Here is an 18764-nt window from a genome sequence, read left to right as displayed (position 1 = left end):
TTTGTGCCTTGAAACTGAATCCGCCTCTCCACCCTTTCCTTCTTCGCCGGTCGCGCGGGCGTTGCCAGTCCAGGAGTATAAATGTGTCCACGTGAGTATGCATGAATGTGGGCACCCGTCTGCACACCTTTATGTCGCAATATACATATTTTTTTGTACAGTGCCTGAGCGCGGGGCCTACGGGGACTGGAAGAGAAAAGCGAAAAAACTGGTTTCTGCTTGTCCTTGCCCACTGCCTTTCTCTAATAAAGCTCTTTTCCGGAAGAAGAAATCGCGGTGTCTCGGTTCTTCACTGTCGCGTGTCAGGCTGTGGCCGCCGGGATGGCAAGTTCCGAGACTGGGCGACTCCCGCAGGGAATCCGGCTTTCTTCCTCACAGTGTTCACTGCAGAGACTCGAGGCAAAAAGAGACATTTCCATATCCTGAAGTAAAAAGGAAGGAACCTTCAGGGAGCCAGGTTCCACCGTCGTCCGCGCGGGGAGGGAAACCGCGCCGACGCAGTGGAGACGTGCGCGTCACTGGCTGCCAGAAAGCGGCGACCCCGATGAGGCCCCGTTTTTATACTTTTTGGTCGCTTAGAAAACTTTTCCAGAAAACCCGTCCACCTTGTTTGCGTCCTCCGAGGCAAGATAGAGGCCAGGACGAGGTTTTCGCACTTTCCCACGCAGCCGCGCCGGCTCGTCTTCTCCCAAGCTTACCGTAAAACTGCGTACGTCCAGCGACACGCACACTGGGTCCCTGATCCTCTCAACGCTCGAGGAAAAAGTCCCTCTTAACCTCTTTCTCAACCTCGCTCTTAATCTCCCTCCTAATCTTCCTGTTAATCTCTCTCCTAATCTTGCGCTTAATCTTCCTGTTAATCTCTCTCTTAACCTCGCGCTTGATCTCGCGCTTTATCTCCCTCTTAATTTAGCGTGATCCTTCCTCAAACTCTTCCTGAGCCTCTGTCTCAACCTTCTCTCGACCTCTCGCTCAACCTCGCTCTTAATCTCTCTCTTAATCTCTCTCTCAAAGTCTCGCGTAACTGGTGAGTTGACGTCATTCGCAGCGCAATGGCGCGCGAGACAGAAGGGAACGTGGGGCTAGCCACGGCGAAGTGAGAGGCAGTGCAAGTAGGGCGTTGCAAATGCGTACACAACGGCCGTTTTGTCACCGTTCTCACTCTCTGGCGTCTCCCAAGGTCAAGACAGAGGGACAAAACGACGCAGTTTCTCTGCGGGGCTTTTCTCCCGTTCAGAAGGAGGACACCCGGCGCTTTTTGGAGCTCGACCCAGCGGAAGGGGGGGGTGCACAGAGTATAGCCTGAAAATAAGTCAGTGTGTTCTGCGCCTGCATCTTTGCGGCGTTCTTCTTTTTCCACGCGAACAATGCTCCACTTTTCCCCCTCTGCACACAAAAGAAGTACATCGGAAAAGCACCCTCTAACGAGAACGTCCCTTGGAAGAAAACGCGCCTTTCTTCTCGCGCACGAACCCTCCCCGTGCCCGCAGCGGCGGGTCGCCTGTTCGGGGCTCGCCGGGAGGCTGGCCTCTCTCTCACTCTTCACGATCATCTCTGCTTTCTCTCTGCCCCTGAATGTGGAATCTCGCAGCCTGTTCAAGAAGAGAAGTCTCCACTGAACTCGAGGCCGCCAGATCTTTCGAAGCGTTCGTCTTTTTCGCTCCTAATCAGCTGCAACTGCCTGCCTCGTTCTCCGCGCGCATGTCATTAAACGCGGCAACTCGGCCCCCGTTTCGCGGTGCGACGCAGCTTGCAGCGCTCGCTCGAACATCTCCCTGTCTCTCTCTCTCTCTCTCGACACCCAAGTTTCTGCAATTTATCCACGCTTCTCGGCGACTCCCTCGGCGCCGGTTTTTCTCGCTGGACATTTCGACCCTAGAAAAGCCTGGGCGTAGCCGAACACGTTTCCCGCTCGTCGGCTGCGAGCGGCGCGGCGAGGAGATTCGCTTCTATTTTCAATTTTTAAAAAGGCCCCTCTCACTCCCTTTTTCCAACAACCCTTCTGAATTCTTCCCTGGCAGCGACACGAGGTGAGACTCCGTGCGTTTCCGCTGTAATGCTTTCTCGATGCCCCATCTTGCCTAGACGAGGCCTGCGCGCGTTAGCTGTTTTCTATCCACGATGCTTGGTGATTCTCGCCGCTTCCTCCTCTAGGGACTAAAGGAGGAAGAGGAACAGAATCTGGGGCAGAAGCGAGAGATCGAAATCTTGGCCAAACGCCCGGCTTTCCCGAGGGAGGCGTCTGCGACCGCCGTCGCTCCCCTGTGTTCCCGCCTCTCATATACCGCCCCTGTCTCGGATTTCCGTCGATGATCACCAGATTTTTTGTTCTTGCCTGCTCGCGTCGCGTCTCCTTCACCCGCCGAACGAGCGCCTCCAAAGCGTGCGACCTGTGCATGCGGACACAGGCTTCAACGCTTCAGGCGCTGAAAGGGCTGCTCTTGAGCGCTGAGCGCATATGTCTTCTCACATGCATGCGTATACACGTACATCCACGTGCCTGCTTATTTGAATTCCGGTGGAGCCACATTCCCCACAGGAGACCAGCGAGAGTACCATAGAGACGACAACACGTCCAAGCAGCGGCGGAAAGCGGGGCACACCCGCGAGCTGCTGCGCTGCGCCGCTCCGTGGCAGCCTCTGAATCGCTCTCGGTGTTCGCTTCTTCCACAGAAACAGTTGACCAGTGCGGAAGAGTGGGATTTCTGCATGCTTGTCCGGAGTCTCATACCCATACCTCTAGTAAACATCGTGAAATGCCGGCAAGTAGTGCTGTTCCGGGAAAAAGAAAATAAGAAACGTTCCGTCAGCGCGAGCGTCGTAAGCGAACCAGACTCTCCCGTTCTTCTACTGTGTTCAAGAAGGCGGAGCGGGAGCGCGCTGCCTTCTTCGTGTTTAACGAAATGGAGACGTTCTAGATATTTGAAGCTTTTTCTCTTCATCAAGGTTGTCCGTGACCTCACAGTACACCCTGAGCTTTGAAGGAGCTCGCGGCGAAGTCTTCTCGACGTTTTCCTTTTTAGGGTCTTTTCCTCGACTCGCTCGGTCGGTACAGCCCTCCCCGCGTTTTGGGTGCGGGTGTCAGCTCTCTGGGTATCCTTTTCCAGTTCCAGGACGGGAGTGACAGAGCAATTAAAATCCAGAGGCTGAGCCAGCAACCGTTCGTCCCCCTCCTTGATGTCTCTTCCCGTTTCCCCTTCTTCTTCTTCTCTCTTTATCCGTTCGTAGCCCTTTCTGCTCTCTCTCGTCCGCTGTCGCGCCAGGTGTGTCTCTCTCTGCCACAAGAAAATGGAGACGATTCGTCCATCGGGATCCTCTCCCTCACGCGTCGCCGTCCCTGTCTCGCTTCCGAGAACCTGTTCTTCGTCTGGCGACGTGACCCGTTCCTACTCTCGCTCCGCTTTGTCCTTCGCCAGAGACTTGGGTGCTTCCTGCGTTTTTGCCTTGGTCCTTTTCTGCGCCCTCTCGTCGTCCTTGTCTTCCGACCGTCTGTCTCCGTCCTCGCTCCCACGAGCCTCCTTCGCGGCAGGCGTGGGAGCCCCGCCCACGGGCGAGCAGTTCCGAGACATCAAACGCGTGCTTCTGCGTCTGGAAGCCCACGACGGTAGAGTCTACGACCTCGACGTGGGGGGACTGCATGCGGTCGCTGGGGGCCAGCCGATGGGGGCTGCGCCCGGGCATCTTGCCCCCGGGGCTGCGGGGCACCAGCGGGAGTTGCCCGCTGGTGCACCGGAGCAGAAGCCGAGCACGTGGCGCAAAATCTCGCACCACGCGGCCAACACGGTTGTGGCGTCTGTCTTGTTTTTGGCGATCGGCGAGGCGTACAACTGGCTCAAGAGACGGAGACAGCAGCAGCGCATGCAGCAAGTCCGCGAGGAATTGGAACGGGAGAAGGAGATGCTGGCGCTCCAGTTGAAAAGCGTGGAGCAGCGGTTGGAGGGTCTCGAGCAGCTCGAGGCCGAGGAGGAGCGCGGCGAGCCGGGAAAACGCATGACGGGGAAGCAGAAGGCGGAGCTGTCGATGCTGAGAAAGGAACGCGAAGAGCTTGTCATCCAGCAGCAACGAAACGAACTCCGGGATGGCCAACTGAACGGCTTTCCCGTCGCGAAGAAGGCGACGTTTTCGGGCGTTGCGGGCTTTGGAAACAAAGCGAAAAAGTCGCGTGGAAACAAGAACGGGAGTCGGAAACGCGATAACCGCTCCGGAGACGAAGACGTGACAGAAGAATCCGACCCAGACTTTCGCCCCCCCCGAGATGGTCGTGGCAACGAAGACTCCTCTCCGGATGCGCTGGACTCTGTGACCTCGCCGAGAGGCGCAAATGAGGAGGCTCAGAGCTCCTTGCTGCGGAGGGGAGAGCATGTGGACACACCGGAACGGTGGGGAACAGGAGTGCAGAGCACGGCGGCGAGTGCGAAGCGAGGGCAAACACCAGAACAAGGCAGAGCTGCAGGGATCGGCAGTAAGGAGACCGAGACGGCCTCGACTCCGCTGGCGACAGGCAGTGGCAACGTGAGTGCAGAAGAAAGCGCGAAGGACATGAACGCGGGGGAAGCTGCAGAGGCCAAGGCCATCGGCAGGAGGAACGAGGGAGAAAAGGGACCTGTGGCGGGAGAGACAGTTGAGACCGGATTCCGAGACAAAAGAAGGGGGAATGAGGGGAAGAAAGCGACGCACGAGAGAGTGGCCGGCCGAGAGCCGTCTGAGAAGAAGATCCAAGTGGCGGAGGACGAGGACGACGAAGGCCTAATGCAGGGGGAAGCAAGCTTGGGAGCTAAGAAGCTCAGATACATCTCGCAGCTGCTGCAAGAGCATCCGGGTCTTTCTCCCGAGGAAGCGATCGATATGGTGCATTTCATGAGCAAGGGACATCCCCATGAGAATCACGCGAAGCGCAATCGCGGCACAACTGGCGGGCCCTAGGACGCGCAACAGAAGGCCTCAAATTGTACATGGCAGAGGATGTGTCCAGCGCTCAGGGCGTTTTCGCCTCTGTGACGTCCACTTGCTTTGTCCTCTTCGTTATTCATCCCGATCGATCTTCCCATCTCCTCCACGCATTTCAGTGGGAGCGCGTATTTAAAATGGACCGGAAAGGCCTACGCGAGGGGGGGGCGGGCGTTGCTGGGGCGTTTGGGAAGGCAAGGTGGCAAGCATGCAAAGACGGAGAGGACAGATCAGGCCCAGCAGATCTCGGAGCCAAGAGTCTCGAGTGGAGGGATGGTTCACTGGCGAGCGGGGACATCGAGAGAAAAGAACGGCGCGGCGGTGGCAACGGCGAGGCGGCCGGCGCCAGGAACGCGCCGTCGATTCCGAGATGTATTTTTATGTAGCAGTTCAGCGGCAGCGAGTGCCTGCGCACGACACACCGGTCCACCGGTGGAGTCGTGTCGAGAGAAGCAGAGAGTTTCATTTACAGTTTGTTGGCAAGAGTGTAACCTGCCAGCAAGGGTGCGCATTGGTTTGTATGGATCGTAGGAACCGCCGTCGCGGATTCGTGTGAGCTGCAGAACGAGCGGTCGCCGAGACAGAGAGAGCGGCTGCAAGGCCGCACAAACCACAGGACAGTTTATAGAAGCAACAATGTTGAGTGGAACGCGAGGGGGGATCTAACTCGACTCCCCACACACAAATCGAGTGTGTTTTCTTGCGAAGCCTACGGTGGTCAACATATCTCACATCGCGAGGACGCGAGGAACCGGTTCCATCGGCTATCTTGGCAATCGGTGATCGTGCCGCGGTCGTGGTTTTGTTCCGCGTGCTTGGACGCGCGTCAAATCCCGTCAACCCGAAGCTTCCGTTCGCCAAGAAAGTGGAGCGGGAGCCTCAACTTAGGCGGGAACGCTGGTGAGCACACGCGAGATCGGCGCAGAAAAGGCTACACCCGCGCGACGCAGTTTTGATAGAGTGTCTAAAAAGCTGGCGCTTGGAAATAAGCAAGAGTCGACATCATAGAAACCAGGCTTTTCACATATAGATACACACATATGTGTATGCGGAGTGTATAATCGCAAGAAAGGCAACTTGACAAAGCGCCCACGCCCGACTTCTTAGAAGCGACATTTGAATCCGATGTGTTCGAGAGGAGGGCAGTGCGCATTCGTGGAGATGCTGCAGCTCCATCAAGCGATTGACAAAGGGGAGATTGGGCAGTGCATTTGTTTTGTGTCGAAACGCGTGACGCCACATTGTGCTTCCCGCTGCTTCGGGGTGATTATGTCCCACGCGCTCTGTTCATTATCGCTGAGGTTCTTCTCATGCAGAGACAGGATGTTCAGAAGTTCTGACGGGCCAGGTCTTTATTGGTGTCGAGAGAACGTTCCGGCAGTTCGCGCCGGAGAGACTGGATTTTTTCGCTCCGTGTAGTGTGTTCTGAAGAAATCTTGTTTGAAAAGCGTCGCGCCTTCGACTTCACACTGACTCACTAAGGGGTGGATGCTGCGGCGACTGGAACGTCCCAGAACAAGTTCCCCACGCGTCGAACATCATGCGCCACAACCACAAAAAAAAATGGCCGGGGGAGACGGCACACCCGGCAATGCAGAAAACTGTGGTTCTCAACGAAACATATATATATATATATATATATATAGGGAGAAAACAAATACATGTTGGCGTCTACATGTGCCTACCGCGGCGATTTGCTGTCGGGACGAGATCGGAGATGAAGTGTAGCTTCTTCACTCATTCTCTTTCCGTGCTATCTGGTTTGCCCATTCCGGATAGCGCTTTTCGGCGGCTACCGAGAGGCCAATCGAGTTCGGTCGTGCTCTTCTCCCGCACGCCTCACTCGCTGCTGTGGCGATAATTTTGAATGGTGCAGAGAAGCTCAGTCCACCACACGAAACCTAACTAGTTCGCCTCTCTCTGCGGAGGGGGTGCTGTCCACTAAAGGGCCGGTGACGCCGTTACCTCCGTGCTTCGCAGCTGGAACGTAAGAGCAGTAAAGATGAAAGACCAAATGTATAAGCCTTTTTACTTCCTGCACGAGACCCCATAAAGACACGCGTACCGAGGAAGTTAATAGATCTAAGGATACTACGAATACCTAAGACAGCAAGACCTCCGATTAACCAATAGAGCTTGTTATATCAATATACTTTGTTATTCATTCAGAAGATATCTTTATAGTTGCGTTAATGCTTGGGGAAACGACTTCCGAATCTCCAATGTTGATGGGTACAAAGAAGCCGCCATATCCTCCGTACAAAGCGGGCACTATGAACATAACGGTCATAGCTAGACCATGTATTGTTATTATCACATTGTAGGTAGATTTGGTCTCTGTACAAATGATCCGCATTCCGTTCCCGCATTTCTCACAATTCAAAGCTCGTTTTTGAGGAGAGTCAATGCGCGGGAAGCGACACTAAGTGACTTCGTTTTAGTATGTGTGCACACGTCTATTCCCAAAAGGGCGAATGCAGCAAAATCGGGCTCTCACGTTCAGTCTTTCTGGGTCGTTTGTTACACGCCATCCACACGCGTTTTCCCTCCAAATTAGCGCCCAGAACGTTTTGCTTGTGCAACAAAAACGCGGAAGAAACACCGGACGAAAAGTGCCGAGACACCGCAGACGAAACGGGTTGGCCGTTCGCCACAGACCGAATTTCGGTCACTCGGCGTCCTTTCCCCCAAACCGAGTTGCCCAAGTTGCCGCCAACTCTTGCCCTATGTCACCAGAATACGGTTGTGAGAAAAGATCCAACAAACGACGATGAAAAGTATACATTCATAACTCCGAGACGTCGTTTCGGAGAAAATCTTCACGCTCTTCAGGACACCTCGCAGTTAGCCTTTCTTGTGATCTTGTCCCGTCCTCAACAGGTGCGACTACATCGAGGAGACGTTTTTCTAGGACAGCCCCCCCCTCTCTCTCTTCGCCCCACAGGTAGTCTCCGTCTCTTGATCCCTGTCGCCCTCTTCCTGTGTCCCTTTCCCAGTACCAAAGACCCACGAGCGTCAACCTGGAGACGCGTCACCTCTCCATATCCCCTCGAGGACCAAGCACTGACCCTCCAGCTGTGTGTCTCCTCAGAATCGTCCCTTTCCGACCAGTCCCCGCACGGCCGAGCGTCACCAACCTCCTCCCATTCAATCGTCTTCTTCGTACGAGTCGTTCTCGTAGGCATCTGCCTCGTCAGCACTGGAGTCCTCGGGACTTGCCTCCGATTCCTCGTCTTGACTCAAACTGTCGTCGGTTGCCCACGGGAAATCCCACGGCTCGTCGCTTCCTTCAAAGTCTTCGCGATCATCGTCGGGAGCGCTCGCACTCTCACTGCCACTCGTTCCGTTTTCAGACAGAGAGTCCGACGCGCCCGAGAATCTCGAGGGATGGTCCGCGGCCCGACGCGCTCGTCCACGTCGCTGAGGCAGAAAGAAGGCGCCCGGCGGCGCCTCCGGCGAATCGCTCTCTGCGAAGTCTCCAACGTCTGAGTCGTCTCTCTCGGCCTCGTCCTCTGACTCAAACGCCTCAGCGCCGGCTCCGCGCCTGCGACGCTGACGCCTCTCCGTCGCACTCGACCGCGCCTCGTCGGCCTCCCCTCGACTCCACAAATCGGCAATCAGCGACTCGAGCAGCGTCTGGAGGCGATCGGCCACTCCACTGCTCCCCAGAGTCGAGAGGTGCCCAGCGGGGTCTTCATGGTATCTTCGCCCTTCGTCTCCCGCGGCAGGTCTCCGTCGCTCGGCGGCCGTCGCCTTCCCCGTGGCCTCGCCCGCCGACGAACCACCAGCGACCCGCTCTGGCGTTTCTTTCCAACCCTTCCTCTCCGCGAGCGCGCGCCTCCGCGTCGTCGGATGCGGACGCGAGGGCGATTCGGCTTATAGTCGGGGACCGATCTACAGAGTGGAGAGGCAAGTCGCCGCTGCCTGCGGTCGCCCGAGGGTCCAGATCCGTGAGCGCCGTCGGGGCGGCAGACGACGAGGCCCCCGCTGGGCCAACGCCCAGGTGCGGAGAGGCCGCGAATGCAGGGCCTAACTCACTCGCGCGCCTGCAGAAGAGACGCCCCGCGGACCGCCCCACAAGCGAGCCAGTCACGCGCCTCGAGAGCGAAAGGAGAGACGCCAAAGAAACAGAAGGCGCGTTTTGAAGCGTAAGGGAAGGCCGGCCTTCTGGATGAGAGGGCGGAGGAGGGCCTGGGGCCTCGCCGGTGGTTCCCATCAGGCTAGTGGGCGGCCCGCTGTCCTGAGCGCGGATTCCCGTGTCGCCGAGTCGCTGCGCCGCCTCGATGTGGCGGAGAGATTCTCCGTGCTTCTCCCCCGCCTCACATCGCCCCTGCACAGAGAACGCGCGGACGCAAGAAACCTTGTCGACGAGAGAAAGGACAGAGTCACACAGGGAGAGAATCGGGAAGTGACGCCACGCGCGAAACCCCACACCGTCCGTATTTGTTGCCGGCTCTCGTGGACCCCCGGGATCGACCGGCCGGCCACCGAAGGCTCGGCGACAAACGATCAAAAACACAGAAGACAACGAGTCGTCGAGGAACGCTGAGAGATCGAACGAACGCTCGGAGGGCAATGCCAGCAACTTGGGAAAAAGGCGCGTCTCCACTGCTCACAACCTCCCCCAGGCCATACCACACAGCAGCCCACATGTACTCGATCTAAGCCTTTTTCCTGTGTAGGTACACCAGGAAGTCGCCTCTCCTCTGTTCCAGGCTGAGCGCCGAATCCAGTTCACACGAGGATGGCGCCGTGTCTCCGTCTGGCCGAAGCCAGGGACCGTTTAAAGAGCCCGTCAGATGTGTCCACAGGCGTGCGCATGCGGGGACTACATACGAAAGCGGCTCTGTGTCTGCTTCCTTTGCTGTCGCTCTTTCGCGCGCGGGTGGTGCGCCTGAGTGGGCTGTCTAGACGCTGTGTGACGTACCTCTCGCGCACAGGAGACGCCGGAAGGATCGTCGAAATCGAGAGGGAGAGCCTCCGAGGAATGCGCTCCATCTAAGTGGTTGCGAAGATACTTGGGTAACTCCGCTGTGGACAGGAGCGCTCGGTCAACAACGGCGAGGGCCGGCAGTCTTCGTGGCTGCATGCATGCAGTCAGAGCAGCCTTCTCGAATTCCAGGTCCTCTCGCGTCTTCGCGTCGGCCCTCGAGGAACCAGCGGAAGGCAACCGACGCCCCTTTTCTCGCCGTTCTCGCCCCTCCTCACCGCCGCTTTCTGTCTCCCCCCATGAAGCCTGCAGATCTCGCCGGGTGTCCCACGGGAGGCCCTCAAGTGACCGACGCCGCTTCGCCCACTGACCGGAGACACACGCCTCGCCACACGCCCCACCCGCTTGCGGCCGAGACTCGCTAGCTTGCGAAAACTGCGACGGGGACGGGACACCTGATGCAAAGCCTTCGCGTGGCGGAGAGAGCGACGCGGCCGTCGAGGCGCCATCCGTCAACTTGGTCGACGAGAAACGCGACAACGAGCACGGCGACGAGGAAACAGAGGGCGGAGAAGAGAGAGGAGGCGGAGAGGCGAGAGAAGGCGGAGAGGCGAGAGGAGGCGGAGAGGAGATGGGAGGCGGAGAGGAGATGGGAAGCGGAGAGGAGACAGAAGCGAACGCGGAGACTGGGCGGGTTAGGGACCGTCGGGCGTAGCGCAGGGCATGGCGGAAGTTCACTGATAGCGCCGCAGAGACTGATGGAAGAATGGAAGACGAAGAAGAGGAAACGGATGGCGGAGAGATGTCGGAGACACCAGACTCTGCGTCGGTCGTTGCTGGTCCCAGGAGCAGCGCCGCGTTTTCGACTGTCGAGAGATGCGTCTTCTCTTCTTTCTGCGCGTCGAAGTGTGCAGCCCCTCGCCGCATCCGCTTTCGGGTTTCCAGAGGCACATCATGGCCTGGACCGAGAAGCCGTGTCTCTCTGGTCGAGCCCATGCCTTCCAAAAAAGAGTCTGTCATCGATCGACGCCCTCTAGTCGAGTCCTCTGCTGGGCCTCTCTCTCGCTTGCCCGGCCTCCCCAACCTGTCATTCTCTTTAGCTTGGTCGACAGCCCCTTTTTCTGGTCCTTCCGTTCGGTCTGCTGTCGCTTCGGTTCTCGCTCCAGAATTGGCTCCTCTCCCTCTCGCGTCCTCGCTGCCAAGCGCTCGTCCGCTGAGGCTTCCACACGGGCGCCGTCTCACCCAGTCGGCAAGGCGCACTCGGGGGAAAAAGCGCGGAGTTGCATGCAGTGAATTCGGAAGATCCTGCCCACGACTCGAGAGCCGTTGTCTACTCTCGCTTTCCTTGCCGAGCTCCGTTTTCGGCCGAACTGTCCACGCCCCGTGGACGCGAGGCGGCGTCTGTACCACGCAAATCTGCCGCTCGTCTGTGTCGTCGACGTTTCCTGTGGTAGCGGCCCGTGCCTCGCCTTCGTCGTTCCCGCTTGCGGGAGACGGCGAATCGCCACTTGAGGAAGCCAAGCGACGCTCGGAGACGTCACGCATCCCGTCACTCGGAGGCGCGTTTCTCTCTCCAGAGGACTCTCGCGAGGACCGGGGAATGCCACATTCCGGCTCCCCGGCAGAAGTCTCAGAGCGTCTCGCCGCTCGGCCTCCCCTTCGCGCTGGACCGGAACTTTCCTCTCCTTCGCTGGCCTGTGTCTGAGACGCTGCGTCGCGCTTTTCGCTTCGGCCTTCCTCTCGTCGGGCTAGCACTCCGCCACCCTCCTGGACCTCCTCCTCGCTTCCCTTCCTCCCCTTGTGTTCTTCGCCCTTCGCGCCGTTGATTCCGTTTCTCGCCTCACCTTCCCCCTCCTCGAGTCCACGGTCTCTCTTCTGCCTGTCTGAATGTCTCGCGTCCCATCCGCCTGCTCTCCGAATAAGAACCCCGCCTTCCTCCCCGCTGTGCGTGTCTCGGCCTTCGCCAGGCCCGTCGCCAGGCCGCCGCGCACCCCCTGCATGCGCGGGCGCCGACCCCCCACCGGAGGCGGAAATATCCGCGAGAAAACCAGAAAGCGAGACGCCAAAGTGCGCTTCCAACTTGCGCTTCAGCGTCTCGCGCTCTTCGCATATAAGCCGAACCCGGTCCTCTGAGACGGCCACGAGTCCGACGTCGAACTTGCCTTTTCGACAGACGCGATCGAGGTTCGCGAGCGTCGCCGCTGCGTGCGCCAGCTCGGGATCCGGGACGGCGCGGAAGTGGGAACTCAGCAGGGAAGAGCCCGCGTGGCCGGCCGACGTCGTAGAAGTTGAGGCCCCGGACGAGGACGCGGTGCCGTTGCGCTCGAGAGCTGAAGAGAGCTGAGAAGACGCTGGAGAAGCAAACAGGCGAGGCGCCGCGCCGGAGACACCGGGAAGCCGCTTCCGTTTTTTTCTCTCGTTTCCCCGCCAGGAACGGTCCGACCCTTCCGACGGCGGCAGGGGGAACACGGAGCAAAGAGCGTCTCCGCGTCCAGCTGCCCCGGCGCCGCAGCGGATGACTCCTCGGGGGCTGCAACACAGCGGAAAAGAAACAAGAGAAAACGCCAGAGATCCTCCCCATCCATTCGAAGCGAGACAAAGACGACAACTCTGACGCCCTTTCCACGCGAAGAGTACGGAGGCGGAAAGGCGGTGGACAAAGAAGCGACAGAAAAAAGTCGCGAGAGACAACGGAGAGGGTGATACATGCAGTGAGACCGAGAGCACAGAATGAGAAGATCGATGGCAAGAAGGAATGCGCCTGGAGAAGACGCAACAGAGACAGCAACCGAATCCAGAGACCAGCAGTCACCAAAACTTGGGATATTCTGGTACCAGACGAAGCGGGTTGATTCACACATCCTCCAGGCAAAGCCGCCGATCGGTGGCCCAGACGAGATGTCTCTCGAGCGGTGGGAGAAGAGGACCTATTCAATTCTTCCAGGGAACGGCGGAAACGAGAATGCTCACAGGACTAGCAGCGCGTCGACGTCTGCCATGGTAAGCGTTTGGGAAGGCGACGTCTCGAGAAGCAGCAGCAAGATCAACGCCAGAGTCGGTTCGTCTTTCGCTGGGCACAAGACAAGGCAGCGCACGACGGTCGAACGCGCATGCGAGAAGAAAAAAGGAGAGGGACAAAAGACAGCCGATGCAGCTGAACACGGGACAGGCCAGGCGCGCAGACAACGGGACAGGACCAGACACTGTGAATCGAAGGGGAACAGCGGATGAACATAACCGACGCATGAATAGACACGAGGCGCTTGTCCTAGGTACCTCAATGTCTGTGTTTACTCGAATGGAGTTATTCCGATGTGAAAGCAGAAGCCCATCGAATATAGCGGCGCTTTGCTCGCCTCACAGATCCCCCGTCTTTCTTCCTAGAAACACCAGAGCTCTACCGACATGGCCTCCGGCCACACAGGCAGTTACCTACACGTGTCGAGACACACACGTCCTTATTTATATGCTCGTATATTCATAAACAGGTCTGTACACCTTTGTACATATATAGATGTGAAGACTAGAATACACGTTTGCAGAGCTTGCTTTCGGCTGAAGCGACAACGTGAACTCGTGGGCACGAAAAAAGATCTACTGGATGCACGCATTTCGGAGTGGACAAACTCCCTGCCTATCCGTTCCATACCCTGTGCACTGGTTCGGGCGTCTCCTAAGGGGCGTGAGGTGGACTTGTTCGCTGCGAAACAAGCTTTCCTGTCCACAACACCCGCGACTGAAAAGAAAGCGACTCTCATAGCGCCCAGCCACCGACGGGTTATTCCGTGGAATGCCCAGCACCACGCTGCTCAGAAAAATGAATCCACTTGAAAGGAGACGTTCCAACCTACCGACAAGGACGTAGCGGGGCGAGAAGCGCGCACAGGAGCATTTCGCGGGGGCAAAGTCGCAGGCGAAGCATCTCGCCTTATTTGCGGAGATCCAGGGACCTGGCCACGCCGAGTCTCCTTGCGAATCGTCTTGCCTGCTGTCCGCCGAGAGCGATTCTCCTGCCTTCAAAGCGACCTCCGACGCAGGCACACGCAGCAAACGGCCGTCGACCGTTCTGAGGAAGAAGGCCTCTTCGACGTTTGTCGAATCTGCCCTGGAAGTTCCCCTGTAAGATGCCGCCTCCATGACGGCCTCTGGCGAGGCGTTTGTGAACGTTTGGTCATTCTCCGACTGCGCGCATATCCTTCTCGGCTGCGACGCGGGGAATGCCTCGACGCGAAAGAGCGGCGCCGTGGCGTTCGCCTCGCGCGGCCCCTGCCGCTGGCCCGCTGCCTTCCCTCCGGAATTCCGACTCTCTCGCTGTGCGGCACTGCGGCCGTTCGCCGTGTCCTTGCCTGTCTCTCCGTCGCTCCCGGTGAAAAGGAGAAGCCGAGAAAACTGGCCAGGCACGCGCCAGTGAAGGGATGCGACTGAAGGGAAAAGGAAGCACCAGAGACAAAGCGGAGAAGTCATCTGGATGAGAAGCGAGAGGAAGCGAGAGACCAAACGAGACGGCGCAACAGAGGTAGGAGACAGATGTAACAAGAGCGAGGAAGGAAACGGAAACTACGACCTAGACAAGCACGCAGAAACAAAGAAACTGCAGTACGCAACACACGACGGTGCCGGAGGAAAATACGTTTGCACGTGTCAATGCCTCCCCTAAATTCGCCAACCCCCAAGTGGTTCAAACAGATAACGGTAGAAAGCAAAACGGATACACAAAAAAAAAACAAACGAAACGACCCTAGGCATGCCACGGAGTCCAACAGGGGCGAAGGCATTTGGATCAGAATATGAAGAACGCCCTCCGGCCACGCCTCAGACACGCTGTCCCCGCAGACGGGCCAGCCTAAACCCCCAGGCAGTCTCCCGACGGGGGGTTCTCTGGGCTACGAAAGAGAAAGCACTCGACAGACGCATCTGTGTAAACCCCTTCGGCACCTCCAGAGCCTTGCATGTACATCTGAATCGCTACACCTGCGCACGGAAATTCCAAGCAAACACACACGGAGATGTTTCTCTTTGGCGCATTTTCTCCAGTGTGTCTCTGTATTAGTCCTTACATGCCACTTGCAAAGCGAGGAGGAGGTAATCGCGAATGAGGAGGTCGAGGTGCTTCTTGTTCCCCTTTGTCATCATCACCGCGTGTTCGGCTTTCACCAAGTTGATTCGTCCGCGCGCTCTCCGCAACTTCCGCGAGGCTTCGGGTCCTTCCGCCCGCTCATCCACTGCTCCCTCCTTCGCCTCGTCTCGCTGTCTCTCTTGTCCCCCACGGCATCCCTCTTCTCCGGGCTGCCTGCTTCCGCTCCGCGATGTACGTACACCGTGGCCTGCGAGGCCTGCTGCGCCCTCACCGCCCAAACCCACCAAGAAGCTGCCTTGACTGCGAAGTTCTGCATTCGTTAAAGCCTGCGTGAGGCGCGCCGTCGCCGAGGCAATGGCCGCCGATCGTCTACGCAGGCACTCGAGGCTTCCAGAACTCTCCGGAGAGGCGAGGCCAGCCGCCCCTTCGCGCTCCCGCGCCAGGCCGTGCAGCCCCAGCAGGAGAATCAACTGGGACTGACGCAGCAGCAACTGCCTCCCCAGCCGGCCGCCTGCGAGCTCTGTGGCCTGGCGCAAAGGCGAGCTCGGCCCTCGAAAAACGATCGAGTTTGGCGCACCCAAAGGGGCAACTCTGGAAGTTGGCGAGGCTCCCGGGGCGGCGTTGCCGCTCTCGAGCGGCGTGGCGCCGGGTGTACGTACACCGGATTCCCCAGCTGGAGGTGTAGCGCGTGCAGCGCGGCTGAGGGGTTCGTTGGGAGTCGAGGCGATCGGTTCAGAGGGAGCAGTCTCCGGCACGGGAGCGGAAGCAAGCGTCCCGGGAGAGAAAACATCCGCTTGGGGCTGGCGGTGAAGCTCAGTCTCGCCGCCTTGCTGAGAGGGCCGAGAACGCGGAGAGGGGAGGACGGGGGCGCATGTGCTGGATAGCGACACCACCTGAGACGAGACGGCCGAGGCATCTGTCGAAGGCGTGCTAGGGGCGCCAGCATCTGGAAACACAGAAGAAGCTGGTGTGGCGGAGAAAGATCGTGCGGGCGAAGAGGAAGACGGGGACGGCGCTCGAGAGGAGGACTGCCCCATCAGGCCCGGTGGCGGAGGCGCAGCCGCCTGGCCTGAGGATCTCATTCTCCGCGGAATCTCCATGGGCAGATGCCAGCTGAGGAGAAGACGCGGAGGCTTCGCTCCAGACAAATTTCCTGCCAGACTCGCGAGGAGCCGCGCGTGGAAAGAAGCTGCTCGCGAAGCACGCGGAGTGCCAAAGCGGGCATCGAAAGCCTCGGTAGCCACGCGGACTGCCTCCGAGGCATCCGAAACCGAAACAGCGGAGCCAGGCGAGGAAGAAGAGGACGAAGAGGCCGAAGAGGCCGAAGAGGGAGTGGAAGCGGCAGGCAGAGAGGAAGAGAGAGGGGCTGCGCTGTCTGAAGCCCCATCATTCTGTTTCGGGACTCCTGGACGGTTTTCTGGTTCCGGTGCTCCTGCAGTTCGCGTGGATTCTTGGAGTCCTGATGGGCGGGCTGAGGGGCTACTTGCTGACAACGCACAGGCAGAGCGGGTTCCCACTTCTCCACATATCTTTGGAGAAGCCACGGGAGACGAGGGCGCTTCAGGGAAGTTGCGCATGCCAGGCAGGGCGTTTGCCCGCGTAATTAAACAGCCGTCCGCGTCGTCATCTTGAGGCTCCCAGCAGCTTCTGAGCACAAAAGAACGCAAGAGTTCATAGCCCGTTCCTCACTTACCCTACACGTCAAATGGCCGTTCTCATATGGAAAAATTGAATCAAAACGCAGAATGGCTACACGAACAGTTGTGTATCCATCTTTCTCTCTTTACATATATATATATATATATACATACATACTACAGACGAAGGGGATTCGAGTCTGTATGCGCTTCACAGATGTATAAAGAGTTTCGATTGTCTGTATCTGGGCACTGAATGGGATAGATCGGCATGCAGCTCCTTTGTTCGCTTGGGAATGCGAGAGCGTACGAGTTGGCTCTGCTCCTGAGGGCGGCTTCGCGCCTCTGTGGGGCCGCTCTTCGAGAAGCGCCTGGGGAGGAGGCCTGTCCCGAGGTTGAGAAGAGGAGAGGCGAGAAAAGGAGACGGCGAGAGGTGACACTCTGAGGAGCACGGCTGTCTCCACCTGCGAGCGAATGAAGACTCAGAAGTCGCTCGCGAAGCGATTCGGACGCGCCAGAGAAGGCAAGGCGGTTTGAAAACAAATCTTCACTCGGAGAGAGAACTTCTGATGGAGAAGGCCTGAGCGAGGAAGTAATTGCAGCCGTTGCGATGAACTGCGCGAACGCCCCGGGCGAGTTCGGAGACGAAGCAGAAGAGGAGACAGAAGAGAAAGAGGAAGAAATCGGGGCATCCGACGAAATAGGGGAAGAGGCAGATGCGAGAGGAGTCAGGGTGGCGTGAGATGAGGAGCCCACAGAAGCGGAGGAGGAATACGAGAGACCGTCGGTTCCTGTAGGAGAGCGAGTGCGTTCCGAAATGTTTGAGAGTTGTAGACCGAGGGGAGAAAATCCCGCCTCAATGTGCTCTTCCGAAGCGCAAGCGGGAGAAGCGGCGGCCTCCATTGTCTCGTAAATGTCCTGAAACGCGCAACTGCATGCAGTCGTAGACCCGCATGTACATACAATGCTCACGTGTAGCTAAAACCTGAGAGACCACGAGAAGCTGTCTTCACTGGACGCGTCTTCCTGGCCCGCCGGTGATGGGTTCTGTTTTTGTAGGCATTGTTGAAGGTCTCACGCGACCTTGCGGGGATTTGGGAGCAGGAACCAGTGGAGACACTTTCGCGTCGATTCGGCGATTCAGTGGACACAGCGGAAAGGCACCACGCCGCACTCCGCTCTCGGCTGAAGAGAGGGTAACGGTGAGTATTGCCAGGGAGGACGGCTTTCAACGCGCAAAAGAGGCAGGCAGCGCAAAGAAACCGACAGGGAGAGATGCAGCGCCAAGCCTGCCATGCGTGTCCTGTTCCGGCAGAGCAAAGGGGCGAGAGGAACGCAGGTGCGCGAAGCATAGAAGAGGGACGAACACAGCGAAGTCGGGGGGACAGAGACTGCACAGAAACGGCTGGTGCGCGAAACCGTCCGCCTACGCCGAACCCCGGCGAAAAAAACAGACAGGAGGAAAGCTGTCGTGCCTTTTCGGCATCCAGTCAAAATAGGAAGGACAGCGAAAGATCGCGACCGAGGCGAGAGGAAAAAGCCGTGAAAATGGCGTGGTGTGAACCACGACGCGAAGGCGGGAATCCCGACCTACCGAAAGTCGCGCAGGTTGACGGAGCGTCCTTTCTTGTGGGAAGAAACGAGAGGTTTCCCTCTTTGCAAATGCGGCTCGTTGCCTCTCGCCGCACTTTTACAAGTAGGAAATGCTGTCGCAAAGCCCGCGAAAACATCGAGAGTGGCAGCCCCCCTCTCGCTCGTTGAATATTGCGGCAGCGTCTCTCTCTACCGCGCGCCGCGAGGCCTCTCACGAAGCCAAACGCCGTTCTCCAGCGCATGTTTCTTCGCGAGTGTCGCAGCAGATTTGTGGCAGGAGAGACTTGGGCCGTTTTTTGGTTGGTGGCATTGCAGGCTTTGCGCGAATCAGTGCCGAGACGAATGGGCGATTCGCCTCAGAAAGCCGAATGTCTTCCCAGTCACCGCACTGCATGTCGCGGGCCGCACGTGTGGATGTACACCTGAGCAGGCCACGGGAGGCTGTCTCGCAGAGGTTTCCAGTGGCGCTGGCGCGGAAATTGAACGACACAGGTGTGTTGAACGGGAAAAAGCAGGGAAGAGGCTCCGTGAGAGGGGTCATAGACGGCTTTACTTCGTGTGTGCTACATGTAGACGACAC

General features: G+C 58.2%; 2 protein-coding genes across 2 annotated transcripts; one reads left to right on the top strand and one right to left on the bottom strand.

Annotated features, from left to right (window-relative positions):
* Nucleotides 1–3288: 3288 nt before the first annotated feature.
* Nucleotides 3289–4923, top strand: NCLIV_008310 (conserved hypothetical protein; the record flags this gene model as incomplete). Its single annotated transcript, XM_003880346.1, has 1 exon — nt 3289–4923. One exon carries the CDS (start codon nt 3289–3291, stop codon nt 4921–4923), a length of 1635 nt encoding a protein of 544 aa, XP_003880395.1.
* A 3171-nt stretch (nt 4924–8094) lies between these two features.
* NCLIV_008300 (conserved hypothetical protein) lies at nt 8095–17494 on the bottom strand (the record flags this gene model as incomplete). Its single annotated transcript, XM_003880345.1, has 7 exons — nt 8095–8605; nt 8763–9277; nt 9875–12407; nt 12848–12947; nt 13729–14298; nt 14935–16601; nt 16902–17494. 7 exons carry the CDS (start codon nt 17492–17494, stop codon nt 8095–8097), a joined length of 6489 nt encoding a protein of 2162 aa, XP_003880394.1.
* Nucleotides 17495–18764: the final 1270 nt, after the last annotated feature.

Source organism: Neospora caninum, chromosome III, assembly GCF_000208865.1.
Source record: "Neospora caninum Liverpool complete genome, chromosome III".
NCBI lineage: Eukaryota > Apicomplexa > Conoidasida > Eucoccidiorida > Sarcocystidae > Neospora > Neospora caninum.
Note: the sequence above shows the minus strand (reverse complement) of the source record. Positions and strands in the feature narration are given on the sequence as shown.